The sequence below is a fragment of the Carettochelys insculpta genome, chromosome 3 (genome assembly GCF_033958435.1).
Source record: "Carettochelys insculpta isolate YL-2023 chromosome 3, ASM3395843v1, whole genome shotgun sequence".
NCBI classification, from domain to species: domain Eukaryota; kingdom Metazoa; phylum Chordata; order Testudines; family Carettochelyidae; genus Carettochelys; species Carettochelys insculpta.
The window spans coordinates 21,833,057-21,856,605 of NC_134139.1; the positions used below are offsets into that span (position 1 = coordinate 21,833,057).

At 45.9% G+C, this 23,549-nt stretch overlaps 1 protein-coding gene across 4 annotated transcripts in view; it reads left to right on the forward strand.

Moving 5' to 3' along the window:
* USP34 (ubiquitin specific peptidase 34) overlaps positions 1 to 23,549 on the forward strand; it is a 344,835-nt gene that overhangs the window by 164,997 nt on the left and 156,289 nt on the right. For all 4 annotated transcript variants that reach the window (XM_074989455.1, XM_074989457.1, XM_074989456.1 and 1 more), the window contains 5 exons: positions 1,264 to 1,377; positions 16,468 to 16,567; positions 16,754 to 16,913; positions 17,390 to 17,516; positions 17,620 to 17,767. In XM_074989455.1, coding sequence (XP_074845556.1) covers positions 1,264 to 1,377; positions 16,468 to 16,567; positions 16,754 to 16,913; positions 17,390 to 17,516; positions 17,620 to 17,767 — 649 coding nt within the window. The remainder of the gene's footprint in view (positions 1 to 1,263; positions 1,378 to 16,467; positions 16,568 to 16,753; positions 16,914 to 17,389; positions 17,517 to 17,619; positions 17,768 to 23,549) is intronic.

Here is a 23,549-nt window from a genome sequence, read left to right on the forward strand (position 1 = left end):
GCATTGTTGCTCCGCTGACATTGACAAAATATACCTGGTGTTTCCCACTCTTCTTTCTGTCACACCTAGTCCCTTTACACTGTTTGTCACATGGTGTAGAATTATTAATTGCATAGTAATCACTTGTGCTAACACAACGAGAAGTCATGTGGTACCTTGTAGACTAACAGATTTTTTTGGGGTGTAAGCTTTCGTGGGCAAAGGCCCACTTCATCAGATGCATGTAGTGAAGATTCCAGAGACAGCTCTTAAATATACAGGCTCATGAAAAGAAGGGAATGCCAATCAAGAGGAAGGCCAAAGTTGACAAGGTCAGTTCAGTCTGGGAGGATGCGGTCCTCTTCCAGCAGCTAATGTGGAGGTGTGACCACCAAGAGAAGAGAAACCGCTCATGTAGCTGGCCAGCTATTCCCAATCTTTGTTTAGCCCTTTGGAAGTCATTGTACTGATTACTGGGGGAGAGTGTGTTTTACTTTTCTAAACCCCATAATTTTACTTAGTCCATATGAGTCTTCTCACTCACACTCTCTTCAGTTTGTAAAGTAGGAAGTATGTTTTCTCAGATGATCAAATTAATAATTAAAGATTTTGTTTCCAGAATGGAGCAGTTAGTTAAAACCACATTATTTCAATGTGATAAAAGAAAATTATATTCCCTTTCTGTTATACTTGGAAATCACAAGTACAAAGCTGGAAATGCAAATCTGAATGAACTCCAATAAGACCTTCACTTTAACAAATTGTTTTATTCAGCTTCAAGAAAGCTTACAGTATATGTTGATTACTTTATGTAGCATTTATCATAATGCATTGAAACTTCCTATGGGCCATGTATTGTCTTTTTTCCTATGTACTCTTTTTATACAAAGTAAGACTGGGTGTACAATTCCATTGTTGTCCATAAATACCCAAGTTGTTTTTAAACCCTGAAGAGTTGGATACATCACCAAATTATCCTGTTACTGACAGCAGTTTAATTGCTAGTGTTACACTGATGAAACTGGTATTGTCCAGCTTCCAGAACCAGTTTGGAGGGCTGCAGGGGGAGAAGGTCCATTGTGGAGGATTGTCGTTAATTGCAGTTTTCTCTGTACAGTACAGAGTCTCATCTTTCACTAAAACAAAACTTGACTGACCTTAATATTTTAAAGTCTGTTTTGGGGTCATAGTGAAATATTTGCATGTTTTGACAGAATAAATATCCTGAAATTATTGCCATCTCTTATCTTTCTTTACATACTAAGGCACATTTATTTTGTTTAGATGCCACAGCTAAAACCTGAAACCATTAGTATGACTGGTCTAAACCTGTTTCAGCATTTATGCAACTTGGCTCGACTGGCTACTAGTGCATATGATGGTGGCTCAAACTCAGAGGTAACTATGAACGTTGTGGTACATTTTCCATTTTTCTTTAAAATTTTATTATTTCTCCTTACATTTTTAGCTATATCCTAATATTCTTATGGTTAAATGGGCTGTGTCCACACTACAGCATAAATTTGACTCTCAGGCAGTTAGATCAATTTTAAATTGTGACTGTTCACACATCAAATACCATTATTTAAAATTTAGGGGGCGCTACGGCTGATATTCTTAGTCCGACAGTCTGAGTGGGATTAACAGGAAGTTCAAATGTAAATGCTAGGATTAATGGTAGCATGGAGACAAGTTCTGTTTAAACTGGTTTTATTGGCTTGTAGAGGAGTCCCACATGTATCCCACAGTTGTCTTTTCTGGCTGGTTGCATCTCTTATGCTCTCCAGATGCGCAGGAAGCAAGGTCATAGGAAGTCCATGAATTTGAGATTTGAGAAGCTGGCTGTCACAGGAATGGGGGGAAGTCTCCCCCCCGCCCGCCCCAGGCAAAGATTTTCAGGGGCTGGCTGTCACTGGGGCAAGTCTCTACCCACCCTCCAAAATAAAATAAAAAGATTACAGGGGCTGGCTGTCGTTGGGGGGAAGTCTCCTTCTGAAAAAATGGCCATTTGCTTTCCACAGGAGGGGAATGAGGCAATGCAATGTGGGAAGATGACATCACATACCCACAACCACTTGTGGGGCATTTTGTTCCCATACGGCACCAGCGAAAAAACTCAGTATGCTATGGGGCTGAGTGAACTTTGGGATAGGTTCCTACAATGCACTGCTGCAACAGTTAATGTTTGGCAGTTTAGTGTGGCAGCACTTACTCGACTTTGTGGGGAAGTGAGTATAGTCAAATATGAATTTATAAAACTTACCATTACAAAATCTATTTAATAAAATGTAATTTATCTCATAGGGTAGATGTAGCCTTAGTGAGAGGTGTAGATCATGACATGGTATTGTCACAATTGTCTAATGGGAGCAATACAGAAGTCCACTCTAGTTGAGAGGTCTGGGAACTATGGGTCTCAAAGCTTTCAAGTGTTTGAGGGGCTGTGTCTTATGCTTTGCTGCTTCTAAATGGGGGTGCAACATGCATTCTTCATCTTACATGGGGTGGAATAGACTGTGATTCTTCTCTATGCTGCATAGCAAGGACTGTAATTATGTGGGTTGTTCTCTGATTTTTCTGGGTGAAGGAATGATGAGAGGCCCCAAAGAAAATGGAGCCTGTTTCTGTCCACTGCGTACTATCCATGCTACTCTACGGCATTTTTCCACATTGGCCATAAATGAAATGTATTAAATAGTCTTTGTTTAAATAGGTAAACCAGAAGAGGTCTTTGTGATGTTTACATTTAGTAATAAAAATGAACGGGACATGATCATCACAGAATTTAAGATTTTGTACAATATTCATTTATATTAGAAATACGTCATGAAATTTATGTCAGTAACTTCAGCCAGGAAGATATCTGAGCTCAAAGGTACAATAACATAGCTGCTTCTTCTAGTGGTCCCCGTGGGTGCTCCACAAGAGGTGTCGGGCTCGCCCACCGCTGCAGATCGGAAATCTTCCAGCAGTTTCTCCTGGATCGCGCATGTGCCGGTGCATGCCGCTCCCCTGCGCGCCCCCGGTCACGTGCGCAATCTGGTCCCTGCCAGTTCCTTCTCAACCGCCATCGGCTGCAGACGGAATCCGCTCAGGCTAAGACCAGAGTCAGATTATATAGTGTTTTCTATGTGTAATTTGTTGTTTTTTTTGGTTACAAAAAAAAAAAAAGAGAGAGAAAGCAAAGATAAAGAGAATATCAGAAAAAAAAAAAAAAAAAGAGAGGAGCGGGGAAGAGAAGAGCGGACGTGAAGGCCAGTTAGGCCGCCCGCTGCCCTGAAGGCCGGTGATTGCGATTTGGGTAAAAAGGCACGGATTAAGTGCTAAGTACCCTATTAACAGCAAAGGACTCACCGGGATGGCCTCTTCAGGTTTTAAAAAGTGAGAGTCATGCCGTGAACCTATGCCGGCCTCCGATGGGCATAGCGAATGCATCCGCTGCCTGGGGGAATCACACGTTACCCAGAAGTGTTCTCACTGTGCTAAGCTCACAGCCAGGGCCAGGAAAGACAGAGAGATGAGGCTTAAAATGCTCTTGTTTGACAAGGCTCTCCAGCCAGACTTGCCGGAGAAGCCTCACCCAGAAGGGCCCTCTGGGTTGCATAAGAGGAAGGCAGCTTCTCTGACCCCCTCGGTGCAGAAACGGAGGAAACTCTCCCCAGCTTGATCCTTGCCGACAGTTTCAGCGAGCAGGACAAGCGGAGCTCACAGCCCCCAGCCACATACTCAGGCAAGCGGCAGCGTGGCAGCGCACGTGGCAGAGGCTGAGCCTCCAGTTACACAACAGCCGGCGTGCGCGGCGCCTAGAGCGTCAGCGAGGCAAGCACCGGACCCGGCGGCACCGCCACAGTTGGCACTGGGCCCTGCGGCACCAACAGTGCAGAGGCACCAGGCACGGAGCCTGCAGGCACCAGAGGGAGTTACCCGCACAGCACCGCAGCTGATTGTGCTGAGTGCGGCGCCGACAGCGGGGCCGAGATCCCTGGCACGGGAGAGGGCGGTGCCAGCCCCGCAGGAGAGGGGCAAGGCAAAATCAAAAAACTGGCACCGCAGCCCATCTCCGGACAGGGCTGCGCTGCTGTTAGCACCAAGACCTCCCCCTGTGATACACACGCCGCACCGAAGGCCTGTGTCCCCACCGGCCTATCCAGAACCTCCTTCTCCATTCCTCCAACCAATGTCACCATGGCTTGGGCCACCTTCACCATTTTCTGGGATTGGATCCCCTGGAGTACTATCACAAGCCAGTTTCACCTCTATCTGTGTTGTTGCGGAGGTCTCGCTCTCCCAGACATCGGGGTTAAACAACCCGTGAGTGGTCTAGGTCTCCATACCCGGACACTTGCCCATGCTGCCATGGTTGTCCTTGTCATGCTGGACACAGACACCGCAGACCTACACCAAGGGGCAGGTCCCCCCCGGCCGCTCAATACCCCCGTGGACACTCCCGATCGGGGACGGAAACACAGTTGTCTCAAGGGGAGTTAATTTTAGAGCCCCGAGACTTTCCTTCACAAGCCTCCAGTGAGCAAGTGTATCATCGACCGCAGGAGCCCGAACGTTCGAGGGAGGTTTACCCCAGTGGTTCCTCCTCATCCTCCCCAGATGAGCCCATGGCCCCCGGGGATGTCTCTCCCCCAGATGACCTTAAACAATTTCGGGAGCTATTTAAAAGGGTGGCTTTCATGCAAGACATTCAAACGGCAGAGGTGCAGGAGAAACATCACAAACTCCTGAAAAATTTGAGACCCCCGGCTTCATCCAAAATTGCTATTCTGCTGGACGAAGCCATTCTGGAGTCAGCCACTACTATATGGCAGACTCCGGCCTCTGTTCCGCCTACGAACAAGAGAGCAGATAAGAAGTACTTTGTCCCGGCAAAGGGCATGGAGTTCCTCTTCAGTCACCCACAACCAAATTCTTTGGTGGTCGAATCGTCCCAGCAGAGGTCAAAGGCTTCTCGGTACAAATCGGGGGGATCGGAGAAAGATGCGAAGAAGCTAGAGCTGTTTGGCAGGAAGGTATATTCCTCTTCTACCCTGCTGTTGAGAATGGCAAATTATGCGGCACACCTAGCAAACCATAATTTTGATAATTACTCTGGGCTTACTCCCCTCATGGATTCACTTCCGGAAGACAGAAAGCCGGTGTTAAAGGTGATTGTGCAAGAGGGCTACGCAGCATCGCGGACGGGAGTCCAGATTGCCCTGGATGTGGCAGAGACGGCGGCACGTTCAACGGCTACAGCAGTGGTCATGCGTAGAGAATCCTGGCTCCAGACGTCTGGTATCGTGAGGGACCTACAGGCGAAGATCGTGGACCTTCCCTTTGATACACAAAAGCTGTTTGCAGACTCAACTGACTCGGTCCTCCACTCCAGCAAGGACTCGAGAGCTGCACTTAGAACCTTGGGCATTTATACTCCTCCATACAGAAAGAAAAAATTTTATCCTCAGCAAAGACGCTACGCTTACCAACCACAGCGTGCTCAATATCAACGGGGCTATGACCAAGGGCGCCATCAACAGCAGCAACAGTACAGAACTCCCAGGGGACGTTCTCAACAAAGCCGTACGCCCTCGGGACAGGCCCAAAGGCAACAAGTTTGACGGGTATGTCGGGGGCTGCGCTATCAATACCATCGCTCAACGCCACTCTCATCTCATGTTCTGTCATCGCCTCAGACCGTTCCACTCCCAATGGCAAAAGATCACCACAGACAAATGGGTGCTGGAGATCATAGCCACGGGTTAAGCGATCCCCTTCCAGTTGCTCCCACCGATGAAGCCTCCCTCCGGGCCGCTGCCCACGAGGCGAGGCTCAAGCAGGAGGTGGATCACCTTATGTTCATAGGGGCGGTGGAAAGAGTGCCGGAAGAATTCCAGGGGAAAGGTTTTTATTCACGCTACTTCCTACCAGAGAAGAAAACAGGAGGCTGAAGGCCCATCTTTGATCTTCGGGGCCTCAACCGTTACTTGTGCAAGCAACGTTTTCGGATGATCACAGTTGCTTTGATACTCATGGCACTGGACGATGGAGACTGGTTTGCAGCCCTTGACTTACAAGATGCTTACTTTCATGTAACAATCCACCCGGCACACAGACGCTTCCTCCGCTTCATGGTCGGCAAGGAGCACTTCCAGTACAGGGTTCTTCCGTTCGGCCTCTCCTCGGCCCCCAGAGTCTTTACCAAAACCCTGGCAGTGGTGTCAGCCTACCTGCACAGATGGGGGTATTTATTTTCCCATATCTGGACGACTGCCTGCTGAAAGGGGCATCGGAGGCAGAGGTCTCACGCATGATACGCGTCACAGCGGACACGTTTTTTTCGCTGGGCCTCGTCATCAACCTCACAAAGTCAAAGACCGAACCCACGCAAGATATAGAGTTCATAGGGGCACGCATAAACTCTATCACAGCAAGGGTGTACCTACCCGACGCCCGCTTCCACGCCATCAGTTCGCTGGTGCAAGTCATCACATACAGCCCCACGGTGTCGGTCTTAACGTGCTTACAGCTGCTGGGCCACATGGCGGCAGCGACGTTTGTGGCGCAGAATGCCAGGTTACACATGCGAAGCCTGCAGCATTGACTGGCGAGCGTTTACAAACCGGCATCCCACACCGTCCACAGGGTGGTGTCGCCCACAACAGAGGTGCACAGATCCTTGGCGTGGTGGGAAAACCCCAAGAATCTGCTAGTGGGGGTGCCCTTTCACCAACCACAAATATCTATTTTTCTTACTACCGACGCCTCCCACATAGGATGGGGGAGCACACATCGGCGACAAGGTGACACACGGGCTCTGGTCCCCTGCGGAAGAGACATTGCACATAAACATACTGGAGCTCAGAGGAGTGTTCAACGCCTGCAGACATTTTCGAGATTACCTACATGGCAAAGTAGTTGGGATCAATACCGACAATACCTCCACTATGTTTTACATCAGTCAACAAGGAGGAGCACGATCCCATGCCCTATGTGCAGAAGCAGTCCAATTGTGGAACTGGTGCATCACCAACAACATAACGTTGAAAGCCTCGTACTTGCCGGGTGCTCACAATGTGAAAGCAGATCAGCTGAGCAGGCGCTTCGCACTCACGCACGAATGGCAGATCCGCTCCAATCTACTACGGCGCATTTTTCGTACATAGGGGTTTCCCCAGATCAATCTGTTTGCCACCCAGTACAACAAGAAGTGTCCCCATTACTGCTCCAGGGCAGGAGTGGGGCTGGGGTCCCTGGGGGACGCATTCATGATTTCATGGAGGGGCCCCGTACTTTACGCATTCCCCCCCACAGCGCGTATCCACAAGGTCTTGCAGAAAGCCAGAAGGGAGAGAGCTCGCGTGATACTCATGGTCCCAACTTGGGATCGGCAGCAATGGTTTCCCTTGCTTCTGTGCATGTCGGACCGCCCACTGCTCCCTCTACCGGTGGCGCCGGACTTACTGACGCAGGCTCAGGGGTCGATAGTGCACCCGCACCCTCAGGGTCTGCGTCTACAAGCATGGCTAATCCATGGCTCAGCTCCTTAGAGAGCACGTGTATGGAGGGAGCACAACAAGTCCTGGAATGTAGCCGAAGGATGTCCACCAGGAGGACTTAGAAGCAGAAATGGACTCGATTCACAGCCGGTGTTCCGCCAAGCAGTTAGCTCCCCTTGACTTTCCTATACCTGTAATACTAGAATACTTATTGGACCTCAAGAGAGGCGGGTTTTTCTCTATCCTCGCTAAAGGTCCACCTCGCTGCTATATCAGCCTTTTGGGATACAGAGGAAGGGCCCACGGTATTCGCCCATCCTATCGTTACCAGGTTCTTGAAGGGGCTGGTAAACCTGTACCCGCCTTGGAAACCGCTTCCACCATTGTGGAATTTGGACTTGGTGCTCAGCACGCTATTGGGTCCACCCTTTGAACCATTAGCCACAGTTCTCCTACGTCTCCTTACGATAAAAACGACCTTCCTCCTTGCAATTACATCAGCCCGCAGGGTGAGTGAGCTCGCAGCAATGAAGGCAACGCCCCCCTGCACAGTATTCTCAAAGGAGGTGGTAATCTTACGGCTGCACCCAGCCTTTGTTCCAAAAGTTTCTTCAGAGTTCCATCTTAACGAACCAAATAGTTTTACCATTGTTTTACCCGAAGCCTCATAGCTCCGGCAAGGAGTCACGCCTGCATCTCCTGGATGTGAGGACGGCTTTGGCCTTCTACATAGACAGAACCAAGTCCTTCCGGAAAATGGACAGGCTTCTAGTCTCTCTCGCTCCCAGGTCAAAAGGGGAAGGTCTGTCTTCACAGAGAATCTCAAAGCACATCGTGTCCTGTACAAAAATGTGCTACGAGCTTCGAAAGACTCCTTTGCTGGCCCTGTCCAGGGCTCACTCCACCAGGGCGGTGGCGGCATGAATAGCCTTCTTCAAGGGCATCGCGTTAAAAGACATCTGTAGAGCAGCGACCTGGTCATCCTACGACACCTTCGCCAAGCATTATGCCCTACATCGGGTATTCGAAGAGGATACCCGTCTGTCAACAATAGTCCTCTCAGGGGCAAGCTGCACATAAACCGATTATCCACCTCCTTACTTGGGTTACTGCTGGGTAGTCACCTATTGTGGAGCACCCACGGGGACCACTGGAAGAAGAAAGAGAAGTTACTCACCTGTAGTAACGATGGTTCTTGGAGATGTGTCCCCGTGGGTGCTCCACCACCCACCCATCCTCCCCACTTCTGATCTCTGTCTAGTGTTTTTTAGGAGTATCTGAGGCGGTCGGTCAAGGAACCGGCGGGGACCGGATCGCGCATGTGGCCGGGGGTGCTCAGGGGAGCAGCGCGCGCCGGCGCATGCGCGATCCAGGTGAAACTGCTGGAAGATTTCTGATCTGCGGCACTGGGCGAGCCCGACACCTATTGTGGAGCACCCACGGGGACACATCTCGAAGAACCATCGTTACTGCAGGTGAGTAACTTCTCTCTCCCTACACTGTTGTACAATGATAAGGCTCAGCGCAGGCTGCGTCCAACTTTCCTCCTTAACGTTGTTTCCAGTTTCACATGAAACAGGACATCTTTTTCTCTGTTTTCTATCCTATGCTACACTCAAGCAACAGAGGAAAAGCATCATCATTGACTAGATGTTCACAAGGCATTGCTATTCTACATTGAGCGAACCAAAGTGTTTTGGAAGCCCATTTAGCTGTTTGTCATGGCAGAGGACAACATGAAAGGGCTTCCACTCATCTCCTAAAGGATTTTTTCATGGATCATGTCCTGCATCCTGGAGTGCTTCTCTGACCTGGTGAAGGTACTTGCTTCTCCACTTACAGTGCACTCTACTAAGGCACAGCCTTCATCGAAGGCATTTCTGTCATATGTTCCAGTCAAGGAAGTATGCAGAGCAATGACATGGCCCTCCATTCATACTTCTCTTCACATTATGCTGTTTCCCAATAGGCCAGAGGTGATACAGACTTCTGTAGTCCTGTGCTTCAATTAGTCAACATCGAAGTTCTGACCCCACCTCCAAAATTTAAAGTTGGGTTTCACCTTTTTGGAATTGACATGAGCAATCACTTAAAGAACAAAAAGTGATTACTAGTTTTCATGTAACTGTTCTTCTTTGAGGTGTGTTGCTCGTGTCCATTCTTGTACCCACCCTTCTACCTGGCTGTTGAAATAGCTGGCAAAAAGGAATGGTGGTGTGAGGGTGTCTCAGCAGGTCTCTATATTGTGTGCTATGCAAGTGTGATCCTAAGGGTGTCCAGGTTGACCTGACAAATACTGCTAGGGGAAAAATTTTCTATCTGCTATGCATGCAGTACGTATACGCTTAATTGGAATGGACATGAGTAACGCATCTTGAAGAACAACAATGAAGAGAAGGTTAGTAATCAGTTTTTTCTTTGTGTCAATTTGGATCTGATTATAGGTACCCATGTGCCTCAAGCATGTGAGATTGCAGCTTTTTAATATTATTGGCTGCTGAGGATATGGATGCTACCTCATGCTCACATGTGAGGGCAAAAAGGCAGAGTGGCCACCACCATCTCTTAGTTCCTTTTTGCTGTTCCTGTTGGTGAGAGAGCCCGGTGGCGTCTGTTCTGCTACTGTCTTGAGCATTTGCCAGTCGTTTTCAGAGCTATCTTGATAAGAATTTGTTCTTCTTTCTTTGGAAATCTACAGTCAAATGAGACTTCAGAAGCAGCACCCCTCCCCCAAATCGTAACCTGGTTCAACAAGTCCAGGCAGGTGTGTCATACTAGCTGCCAGGCCTCATGATGGGCTGTAATAATATGTTTTCTTTGCAATGGAACCTGAAGGTACTGGGACTTGAGTCAGCCAACCCTGGGTTAGTAAACCCAGGGTTTTAGCATCTTCACTGATTGTTAACTATATGCTAAAAAAATTATAATCTGGGCCTGAACTTGAGGTCCACAGTGCAGCATTCAGGCCCAAGTCATGCCAACTCCCAGGCTCCTAGTACCTTCATGAAATTTGTTTGGCCCAGCCCTTTGATTACGGTGCTGTATAGGAAAACATGACTGTCCACCATGCATGTTTCAGGACGTTTGCTCATTAAGATGTGTTGACAGGCTGTTCAGTCATTTTGGTCTATGAATGCCCAACTACCAGATCCAGCACCATGCAGGAAGATATCTTTTGAAGCACTTCTCCTGCTTGTTCTTTCGCTTGTGTTAGGAAACAGGCAGAGTATCCGTGAGATGCAGGTGGATATTTTGACTGTATGTTGTGACGCCACCGAAGGAGCCTGACAGACCTTATGATGGAGCACAACAAAGACCTACATGGCAGACCCAGACTGTCTGATGCTGCTCGTGATATTTCCTACAGGCATTGATGCCTGCAATGTAGACCAGTGCTTCTAGAGTAGGTTTATAAGTACAGGTTTATGGGACCACACTGGGATAGGACTCCCATCTCCCATGCTTTATGGAAAATTGGCTATGAATAAAAATATATATAATTCAGAAATGCTTTGAACAAACGGTGGCTTGTGACCTATCATTTTTAATCTTATAAGCAGGGCCTGGAAATCCTATATATGTGCATGTATCATTTTTCTAATTGAAGTTACAAGTTATTGTCTGCATATTTGTATTCCAAATGTTGGTCTCTGTCAAGACCTCAGTAGGAGGTGTGGCTACCTTACTGTGAGTATAGCTTGGAAGGGGATAGCACATCTGAGAAACTTATCTGTGAACATGCAATCCAGCAGAAACGTAATGACTGATTGCCTAATAAGGATTTGGACAGATGACCTGCATCTATGGTTGAATCCGCATGTGTGGGGACCCCGCCAACTTTAAAATCCCTTTATTCCTATTACCAGATAGGAATAAGGGGATTTCAAAGTTGGTGGGGTCCCACATCTGGATGAGCTGCGTGGGAGCGAAAAGCGGCAATTTCGAAGTGCCACGGCTGGTGACATGCTAATGAGGTGCCAAATATGCATTTCAGCACCTCATTAGTATTCTGAAAAATGGCCATTAGCATGGCTATTTCGAAGATTTCTCTAAGTGTAGATGTAGCCTTTGTGTAACAGTATAATCCAAGGCGGAGCCTACCATAGATGCAGGTCATCTGTGCAAATCCTTATTAGGCAATCTGCTAATAAGAATAAGGGGATTTTGAAGTTGGCGGGGTCCTTTTGAAAAGGACTGCGGACTGGATGAGCTGTGTGGGAGCAAAAAGCAGCAATTTTGAAGTGCCGCAGCCGGCGGCATGCTGATGAGGAGCTGAATATGCATTTCAGCACCTCATTAGTATTCTTTGGAATGTCACTTGGCATGGCTATTTCAAAGATTTCTCTAAGTGTTGACATGGCCAAAGAGAGCAATGACATTTCCTCTGTGTGGAAAGATATAAAGGGACTTTGGGGGTTCCTGCATCTTTTGTCTCCAGCCTCTCCATCTTTCTTTTGAGCCTGACTTGAAAGTTGCCTGACACACCCTAAGGAAAACAGCAAACTTTACTGGAGGCCCAGGTCAGAATAAAATCATTTCTGTCTGAAGATTTCACCTGACATAAAAGCAACTGTTTAGGGTAGGAGCTCACAACTAACTAGATATTTAGGGGAATAGAATTAGCTGTGCATTTTCTCTTTGATTTGTTAACTAATTTTGATCTACGTGTCATTATCTATATTATTTAAATTCTATTGTTTTGCTTAATATAAACTCTTATGTTTATAATGAAACCCAGCGTAAATTGTTATTACGTGGGAAGAGTTACCACTGTGCATAGCTCCTTCTCATTGTTAAGTGGGAGCTTACCTAATGAATCCTTCCTGTGTGAAACTTTTGCAGATCAGTTTGGGTTTTGATATCCTTCTGAGAGGTTGATTTCCTGGGTGCTGTACCCAAGAACAGCTTCCACCCAGACCGCTGGTTAAACGGTGTCTGTCTTGCTCTGCAGGGGGTTGGTAATTCCAAATTTGTGCGTTGGCTGGGGGAGACCCCACGGTCTGGTTCAGTACGAGAGAGAGGGGTGCGGGAGTCCTAGTGAGCGAGAAGGTGGATGTCAGTAAAAACAAGAAGTCCTGTGTCACCTTATTGACTAAAAGATTTTTTGGATAATAAGCTTTCATGTGCAAAGACATTGTGGTCTTTACCCACGAAAGCTTATGCTCCAAAAAATGTGTTAGTCTTTTAGGAGCCAGAAGACTTGTTGTTTTTGCAGATACAGACTAACACAGCTACCCCTCTGATACTGGTCTGTGTCACTGGCATGATTAGCCGTGGGGAGTACCCCAAGGGGTCTTCTGTGCCTGCACCCCATCACACACATCATCTTGTAGAGCTGAGATGACCAGTTGTGCATCCAGAACTTTAACATGAAGAAATCTACATTTCTGGAGAATATGTGCAGTTTGCCCCAACCCTCTGCCGTAAAGACCATATGGATGTGGGTGACATGTCTAGTCAGTTGCTTGCTATAAATCTGTGGAAGTTGGCCTCCCTAGAGTGCTATAGGTCTACTGCCAACTACTTTATTGTTGGAAAGTTAACTGTGGGTAAAGTGGTGGGGTACAGGTTTTAAATATGGTATGATGTGATGTAGTGATAACGCACTTTCTTGATTAAAATAAAAAACTTTATTTATAAACATGTATTTGATAAGTGCAACGTTAACACTTTCCCAGGCCCTCTTCAGTAATCATATCCAAAACACAGTGACAACAGAGCCTACTAAAAATCCCCCCAAAACTACCAACAAATTTCATGAAGAGCAAACTATGTGCAAGACAGAAATGCCCTACTACCGTATGACCTCTGTTCTCCTTTTCCTGTCTTCTCTGTTTGCTGTGCCCTTGCTCTGAAGGCCGAATGAGGGATGGAGGAGGTATCTGCAGACAAGGGGGTCAGTATGGAGGGCTATATTGGGAAAAGCTGGTCACGTTGTCAAAGCTGAATGGGCCATCTAGCCACAAAGTTTTCCAAGCTACTTCTGGACTGCATCACAGGATACTAACCCACCACAGCAAGCACTCACTTTATTTCCCTGAATGGTGAGAGTATCAGAGGGGTAGCCATGTTAGTCTGTATCCACAAAAACAGCAAGAAGTCCTGTGGCACCTGATGGACTAAGAGATATTTTAGAGCATAAGCTTTCGTGGCCAAAGACCCAGTTTGTCAGGTGCAGTGTAGTGGAGATTCCAGAGACAGGTGTAATTATACAGGCTCATGAAAAGGAGGGAGTCCCAGTAAAGAGGAAGGTTAGAGTTGATTACGTCAGTTTGGTCTGGGAGGCGTGGCCCACTTCCAGCAGTTAACAGCAGAGAAGAAACTGCTTTTTGCAGCTGGCTGGCCACTCCCAGTCTCTGTTCAGTCCTTTATTGATAGTGTCAAATTTGCAAATGAATTACAGCTCTGAATTTTCCCTTTGGGGTGTTTTTTTGAAGTTTATTTTTTTTGTTGCAGGATGGCTACTTTTAAATCTGCTACTGAGTGTCCAGGGTGATAAAAGTGTTCTCCTACCGGTTTTTTTACATTACCATTTCTGATATCTGAATTGTGTCTATTTATTCCTCTACATAGGTACTGTCCAGTTTGGCCAATGTATATGGCAGAGGGGCATTGTTGGCACATGATGGCATACATTAGTCAGCTTGAAAAAATACTTCCTTTTCATTTGCTATCTTTAGTCCTTATTTCACATATCTATTTTAATTCTCTTTATTCACTGATTCCTTTTTTTCTGTTAAAAGCTTTTTTGCACACCTGAAACCTGTTCTATAGACACTTTTATGGGACCACAGTATATAAATACAAATAAAGAATGACACAGAAGCTTTGAATAGTAACAGTGAGATAGCCATGTTAGTCTGTATTCTGTCAAAACAAAAAAACAGTAATGTACCACTTTAAAGATTAACAAAATAATTTATTAGGTGATGAGCTTTTGTGGCACAGACCCACTTCTTCAGATCTACAGCCTTACCAGAACAGACTCAGTATATAAAGCACAGAGGTCCAAAAATGATCAAGGTTGACAAATCAGAAAAATTATCATTATTGGCAAATCAGACAGAAGAGCAGGGTGGGTGGGGAAGGGAACAAAGTGTTAGGTTAAACATCAAAATATGCGAAACAGTCCTTGTAAAGGGTTAGGTAATTGCTGTCCCTGTTCAAACCATCTGTTAATGTGTCGAATTAGAATATGAATGTTAGTTCCAAACATTCTCTCTGTAGATAGTTGTTAAAGTCTCTTTTCTGCAGAACACAAACTCTCAGGTCTTTAACAGAATGGCCTACTCCACTGAAGTGCTGGCTGACTGGTTTGTGTATTTGGAGATTTTTGATGTCTGCTCTGTGTCCATTCATTCTTTGGTGAAGGGTGTTTGCAGTCTGCCCTATATACAAAGTTTGTGTGCATTGTGGCACTTGATGGCATATATGACATTAGTTGAGGAACAGGAACTAACATGGTTAGGTCCAGTGATGGTATGTCCAGAAGATATGTGGACAAAGTTGGCAATGGGGCTTATTGCAAGGTAAAGCTCCAGGATTAGTAGTATTGTGGTATAGTCTGTGGTTGCTAATGAAAATCCTTGTAAGGTTAGGAGGTTATCTATAGGAGAGAATAGGCCTGTCACCTACGGCCTTCTGGAGCATGGCATTATGATTTAGGATAGATTGTACGTCTCTAATGATGGGTTGCAGTTGTTTGAGTTGGGGACTGTAGGTAATAAGGAGTGGTGGGGTTTTTTTTTTGGTTTTTTTTTTTTTTGGGCCTCTCTTGGAGTAGTCGGTTTCTGGGTATTCATCTTGCCCTTTCGATTTGTTTCTTTTACTTCTGCTGTTGGGTAATTAAGGTTTATGAATGTTTGGCAGAGAACTTGTAGTTCTTTTGTTCTCTGCGAGTAGGATCAGAGCAGATGTGATTGTCTCTCAGGGCTTGACTGTAAATGATGGATCATGTGGTGTGTGCGGGATGGAAGCTAGAAGCATATAGGTACGTGTAGTGGTCAGTAGGTTTCTGGTAGAGAATGGTATTGATCTGGCCATCAGTGATTTGTACTGTAATGTCCAGGAAAGGTACCTCTTGTGTGGAGCGGACAAGACTGAAGTTGATGGTGGGGTGAAGATTGTGAAAGTCTGTGTGTAATTCTTCTAGAGTCTCTTTACCATGGGTCCAAGTGCTAAGGATGTCATCTTACCTCCAACCTGTTCATCACTGGCTCCGTCCCAGATGTGGCTGGGTTTCTGGCTGCAAGCTCAACTGCCAGTCCTTATTGCCCCAGGATACCAGCTTCAGCCCCTGGTGGGCTGTTAGTGTGGCTCCAGCCCTGTCCCTGGGCATTGGGGTTGGAACTTCCTCAGGGCCAAGGCAGGATCACGGATGTTACCTGACCATAGAATGCTGGTTTTGGGAGGTGGAACCTCTAGCTTTCATAGAAATCTTTATTTTACCTTCCTAGTAAGCAAGATCTCCAATCACACTGTTTGCTTCTTAATCCCAGTTCAAAGTAACTAGTCCTAACAGTTTGATTATTGAGCAGAAAGTTCTGTAAACAACATGGGATATTTCTTTCACAGTTTCTTGCAGGATTTCCATTCTTTTTTTCTTATTCAGGAATTAAGACAGAGTCTCCAATGGATACTAAAATACAGAGGTTAACTCCAAGGAATCAGGCATTCCAATTTCTCATGGTCTCCCTGCTGAATAGTACTATACACTTAATCTCATTCAAGTTGTGGTTAGGTAGCACAGTGTTGTCAAGTTTTCTTAGGGCAGCGTTTCTTTCAGCACCAATAGTGAGGGCTACTTTTCCTATCTGGAGCCTTCCCATAGTGCTTCTGGTGGTCATGGCCCACCCGTTCAGAGTTTCACCAGGTCACCAAAATTCTATGAGAGTATCTGCCCCACCAACAGGAAGAGATGCACTGTAAATGTCTCAAACTGTAGGAAAGATAGTTCCTAGGAGGAAAATAATTCTGACAATTTTTTCATTTATCCTAACAGTTGTGTGGTATGGACCAATTCTGGGGCATTGCTTTAAGAGCACAGTCTGGTGATGTCAGTCGAGCAGCTATCCAGTATATCAATTCTTATTATATTAATGGTAAGAATTCTTAATTTCATTTATACTAGTATACTAAAATTCAAGGAATATTGTTCATAGTAACCATTGGTCTATTTTTAAACTAAAATAACTAAATGATCTTTAAAAGATTTTTATTATTTTAATCTTAAAGAACTAAAATTTGTAGTTTTCAGTACGTTCATCACATACTTAGTTAAATTACAGGAAAAACTGGCCTGGAAAAAGAACAAGAATTTATCAGCAAATGCATGGAAAGCCTTATGATAGCTTCCAGTAGCCTTGAGCAAGAGTCCCACTCAAGTCTCACCGTAATTGAAAGAGGACTTTTAATGCTAAAGACACACCTTGAAGCTTTTAGGAGGAGGTAAATAATTTCTACAATGTATTTGGAGTTGGGATTTATTGTAATTTATTTTTCTTTTGCTGTACTGAATAGAAATTTGATTTGCGTGAAATAATGAAAAACAGATGTAAATCATTCATTTGATTTTATCAGAGTAAAATGGGGGTAATAATAAATACTTAGAAAATATTGTGTGTGAGACCTTAGTCCTTTAAAGGTTTTTGTCAAGGAAAAAAATAAGATGGTTGCCCTTTTTTGCTGTCATGTGATGTAAAAAAAAGTGGAATATTTGTTTGTTTTTTGCTTTAAACATAAGCAATGTCAGGAATATAAAATATTTTTTTCTTTCTATGTGAGTATATCTGCAAAAGCAGAGAAGTGGAGTTAGGAGCATTCTCGGTATTCTTGTGTTCCTGCTGTTTGTCAGGGTCTTGAGTGAAATAGATGCTAATGAAAACATTAAGTGTTTTATATGTGATTTTTATATGCTCCTTAAGGTTTGCATATCACCTGAGACAGTGGCAGATTGAAGGCACTGGTATCAGCAGTCACTTAAAGGCACTTAGTGATAAACAGTCATTACCACTAAGAATTGTATGTCAGCCAGCTGGACTTCCTGACAAGGTAGTTAAAAGAACTTCAGTTTTCCAAGTGGATTTTATTTGTAGATCATTGTTTCATAACATCCATTCTTCATTCTGAAAAAAATGTATGCATTACGTTTCAGATGACTATTGAAATGTATCCTAGTGATCAAGTGGCAGATCTAAGGGCTGAAGTTACTCATTGGTATGAAAATTTGCAGAAAGAACAGATAAACCAGCAAGCTCAGCTTCAAGAGTTTGGCCAAAGCAGCCGGAAAGGAGATTTTCCTGGTATGTTATACAGTATTCTTATCCTTAACCTGTGTTTGACTCATTGACCAACCATCGAGGTTGAAAAGTGAGAATAGATTAGGATATCTGGAAAAAATATCAGGTATCACTTTTTTATTCCCTTTGTTCTGTTTACTTCAAAGCTATCACTATCCTGTCACAGTTAATTATTAATCAGTGCTTTGGAAGAGTTACTATTTCTTTCAAAATAAAGAGTTCAGAAGAAACCAGGGCTATGCACTACTTACACATGATTTTTCAAATAATGTGATTTTCATGACTTGTAATTTTTCATTCTTTCCTTCCTTCCACCATAAATGTCTCCTTTCCTCTTTACCTTTTTTTTTTCATTTTATTGTGTCGTCTTTAGTTTGTGAACTCCTCTGGGTGGAGTCCCAATTCATATTTTGTGAAGTGTCATGCATATTTATGGCTCTGTATAGGAAATATTAGGACTCAGAATGTATGTTGGGCTTACAAATATGTATTTACTTGCCATTCAGGTAAGAGTTTCTTTACTGCTGACCTGTCAAACTCAAAGCCTACTGAGGGTCGCACAAGTGAAAACTGATAGTTTTTAGGGCCAACAAAGAAAATGTACTTCTATTGGAAAGTCATAATTTTTTATTATTACAGAGTATGTTTTAGGTATGTTTTATAATATTTTTTCATGTCTTGTTTGAACATAATACAGGAATGTTAATTGAGAATTTAATTCTTAATATTAATTTTATTGTTTTATAATTGTATTAATAATTCATAACATTTGAGAAAAGACCACCTAGCAGTGAGGAAGGAAAGAGATAGAAAACACAGATGATAAAAGCAGACCAGGGAGAAAAGCCAAAACATAAGAATAGCCATACCATAGGTCCATCAAGCCTGTCTTCCAGCAGTGGCCAATGCTGGGTGCCCCAGAGGGAGTGAACAGAACAGGTAATCATCAAGAGATCAATTCCCTGTCGCCCATTTCCAGCCTCTTGCAAACAGAGGCTAGGGACACCCTTCATGCCCATCCTGCCTAACAGCCATATGGACCCATCCCCCATGAATTTATCTAGTTCTTTTTTTAAACTCTACTATAGTCTTGGTCTTCACAACATTCTCTGGCAAGGAGTTCCACAGGTGAACTGTGTGTTGTGTGAAAAAATATTTCCTATTGTTTGTTTTAAACCTGCTGCCTATTAATTTAGTTTGGTGACCCCATGTTCTTGTGTTGAGAATGAGTAAATAACAATTTCGTATTTATTTTCTCCACACCAGTCATGATTTTGTATACTTCTATCATATCCCCCCCTTCATCATCTTCTGTCCAAGCTAAAAGTCCCAGTCTTATTAATCTTTCCTTATATGGCAGATGTTCCATATGCTTAGTCATTTTTGTTGCCCTTTTCTGAACCTTTTCTCTGTTACAGTGCAGCCCTTGTTTCACTGCCACCCATTGCAGTGCAGCCCCCATTGCACTGCCCCATCAGGCCCCTTGAGGCTTGAACTGCCCCCCAAAGCACTACCCCCAGGTCCCATGAGGCTAGCACTTCACCCCTCCCCCTCTCCATATTACTTTTCTTTGCACTGCTCGGCTGCCCCTTACTCTGTCCCCTGTGGCTCTCTATCTGCCACTGCCCCGGGCAGGTGCCTCTCTGCCTCGGACCACATGGGTTTCACCCACCACCCCTGATCCCCTTCCTCATATAACTCTGCCTCATGCTCTTCTGCCCCTTGCTGTGTCCTCCACAGCCCCCTACCTGCAGCTGTCCTAGGCAGGTGCCCCCTCCATCATCCCTCTCCTTAGAGTGGTCACACACCCTTACCTGGCATGCACATGTGATGGGGTGGGACAACAACAGTCCCAGCTCCTTGGGATGTCAGTGTCTGGCACATGCATATTAAAGCCCCTTTGGCTCCCTGGACTTTTAATACCTGTGCACTGGATGTAGACTGCACAAGGCGCTCGGAGTGGTGTTGTCCCACCCCCTGCTGCTTATGCGTGCTGGAGAAGCGTGTGTGACTGGGCAGGCTGCAGTTAGATGTTTTATTGACATCTAGTGAGGTGCTGCACAAAAACAAAAAAAAAAAAAAAGGGGGCCACACCCAGCCCCCTGGACATGAGTTTAATATGGCTGCTTTACTGCATCTTTCAGTCTTTTTGTAATCTTTTTAAGATTAATTTATTACTGAACATCCCATTGTCAAATTAATCATTGTTTGTTCTGCTCGTTCTTGTTATCTTCTTTCAGAAGTCTGCATAAAGGTCTCCTTTAATGTTAATAAAATCTTGATATTGTTCAGGATGCTGGTGTGCTGAAAGTATAGATTGTTGTACAGACCAGCATTGTCTGCTTACTTATAGTTTGTGTCCATCTGGTGTGTCCATCTCTTGTTTTGTACTTAGACGGTAAGCTCTTTGTGGCAGGAGTCCATCTGTATGTTTTATGTTTCTACAGTAACCAGCCCAGTGAGGTCCTGGTCCATCACTGAAGCGCCAGCTAATAAATAGTGAAATAGCATGTGTTAGAGCTCAGATGTGCCCCTCTCACATGTACCAAAGCAAGGATATGAAAGGGATGGAATGGTTCCATCTGACACCTCTAGTCCTTCCAGTGTTAGCAGCTGATAGACGTAAATCTTTTTGGATACTTCAGACCCATGTATTTAATTTAGAAGATTATAGTAATTTATGGTGATCTTTTGTTATACACTTTAGGGGTAATGGCATTCACACTTGAATCACACTTGAATCTATCATTATTTAAAATAAACACTTTTAGAATAATTTTCCAGCTCTGGAAGAACGGAATAATAGTTCCTTTAAGGCAAGTTTATTTATTCTTTCTTCCCTATAAGACAGGTTTTTTTTCACCTTGTCTTTTTTATTACAAGGTATAATTGAAATCATACTGCTAAGGAGGTAAATAAGGGCCTGATTCAGTGGTCAGTGAAATCAGTGCACATTCCCATTGACTTCAGGAGGCTTTGTGTCAGGTCCTGAGGTGTTACCAAGAAGCTGGTTTGAAAAATTTTTCAGCAAATGCAATGTCAGTGTTAGTATTCATTCTTCTTCGAGTGGTCCCCGTGGGTGCTCCACAATAGGTGTCGGGCTCGCCTGGCACCGCAGATCGTAATTCTTCCAGCAGTTTCTATTGGATCGTGCATGCGCCGACGCACGCCACTCCCTTGCGCGCCCCCGGCCATGTGCGCGATCCAGGTCCCTGCCAGTTCCTTCTCAACTGCCATCGGCTGCAGACAGAATCCTCTCAGGCTAAAGCCAGAGTCAGATAAGATAGTTGTTTTTACGTGTAGTTTGTTTGTTTTGTCACTAAAAAAAAAAAAAGAGAGAGAAAGAGAATATCAGCTAGCAGAAAGAAGAGGAACAAGGAGGAGAGGGGGCGGACAAGAAGGCTAGTTAAGCCGTCCGCTGCCCCACAGGCCGGTGATTGTTGTTGGGGTAAAAGGCACTGATTACAGGCTAAGTACCCTATTAACAGTAAAGACTCACCGTGATGGCCTCCTCGAGGTTTAAGAAGTGTGAGTCATGCCGCGAAGCTATGCCGGCCTCCGATGGGCATAGTGAATGCATTCACTGCCTGGGATAATCACACGTTACCCAGAAGTATTCTCACTGTGCTAAGCTTACAGCCAGGGCCAGGAAAGACAGAGAGATGTGGCTCAAAATGCTCTTGTTTGATAAGGTTTTCCAGCTGGAACCGCCGGAGAAGCCTCACGCAGAAGGGCCCTCTGGGTTGCATAAGAGGAAGGCAGCCTATTGGATGCCCCTTGGTGCAGAAGAGGAGGAAACTCTCCCTGGCTCGATCCTTGCCAGCGGGCCCAGCGGGCAGGACGAGCGGAATGCAGAGTCCCCAGCCGCGAGCTCATGAAAGCGGCAGCACAGCAGCACACGTGGCAGAGGCTGAGCCTCCGATTACACAACAGACAGCACACAAGGCGCTGCGAGTGCCAGCGAGGCAAGCTCCGGAATCGGCGGCGCCGATGCAGGCGGCACTGGCCCCCGCGGCACTGACGGTGCAGGGGCACCCGGCACGGAGCCTACCGGAGCCGGAGGAAGCTACCTGCGCGGCACCGCAGCTGACTGTGCCGAGTGCGGCGCCGATAACGGGGCTGAGATCCCCGGCACGGGAAGGGGCGGCGCCCACCCCGCAGGGGAGGGGCAAGGCAAAAGCAAAAGCTCGGCACTGCAGTCCATCTCCAGACAGGGCTGTGCTGCCCTTATCACCTAGCCCTCCCCCCCGAGATACACACGCCACACCAGCGGGCTGTGACTCCACTGGCATATCTCGGACCTTCCTCTCCGTTCCTCCAATCAATTTTGCTGCGGCTTGGGCCACCTTCACCATTTCTGGGCACGGATCCCCTTGAGTACTATCACAAACCAGCTTCACCACTATCTATGTCGCCGCGGAGGTCCCGCTCTCCCAGACATCATGGGTACAGTCTCCGATCATGGTCCAGGTCTCCATCACCGGTCCCTTGCCCATGCTGCTGTGGTCGTCCTCCTCATGCTGAACACAGACGTTGCAGGTCTAGATCCAGGGGCAGGTCCTCCCCTGCTTCTCAATACCCCCGTGTACACTCTCGCTGTGGGACGGGAACACAGTTGTCTCAGCGGGAGTTAGGTCCAGAATCCCGGGACCTTCCTTCACAATCCTCCAGGGAGCAAGTATATCATCGACTGCAGGAACCAGAGGATTTGAGGGAGGTTTACCCCAGTGGTTCCTCCTCATCCTCCTCAGATGAGGCCATGGCCCCCGGGGATGTCTCCCCCCCCGGATGACCTTAAACAATTCCAGGAACTGATCAAAAGAGTAGCTTTCATGCAGGACATTCCAATAGCAGAGGGGCAGGAGAAGCATCATAAACTCCTGAAAAATCTGAGACCCCCGGCTTCATCCAAAATCGCTATCCCGCTGGACGAAGCCATTATGGAGTCAGCCACTAACATATGGCAGACCCCGGCCTCTATTCCGCCTACGAACAAGAGAGCGGATAAGAAGTACTTCGTCCCAGCCAAGGGCATGGAGTTCCTCTTTAGTCGCCCACAGCCAAATTCTTTGGTGGTCAAATCGTCCCAGCAGAGGCCGAAAGCATCTCAGTACAAATCGGGGGGGATCGGATAAAGATGCTAAGAAGCTAGAGCTGTTTGGCAGGAAGGTATATTCCTCCTCTACCGTATTATTGAGAATGGCAAATTACGCGGCACACCTATCAAACCACAACTTTGACAATTACTCCAGACTTACTCCCCTCATGGATTCACTCCCGGAAGACAAGAAGCCGGTGTTAAAGGCGATTGTTCAGGAGGGCTATGCAGAGTCGCAGACGGGACTCCAGATTGCCCTGGACATGGCGGACACAGCGGCACGTTCAACAGCTACAGCAGTGGTCATACGTAGGGAATCCTGGCTCCAGACGTCTGGTATCCCCAGGGACCTGCAGGCAAAGATCGTGGATCTTCCCTTTGATAAACAAAAGCTGTTTGCGGACTCAACTGACTCGGTCCTCCACTCCAGCAAGGACTCAAGGGCCACACTTAGAACCTTGGGCATTTATACTCCCCCATACAAGAAGAAGAAATTTTATCCTCAGCAAAGATGCTACGCTTACCAACCACAGCGTGCTCAATATCAGTGAGGCTACGACCAAGGGCGCCATCAACAGCAGCAGCAGTACAGAACTCCCAGGCGACGTTCTCAACAAAGCCGTGCAACCTCGGGGCAGGCCCAAAGACAACAAGTTTGACGGGTATGTCGGGGGCTGCACTATCAAC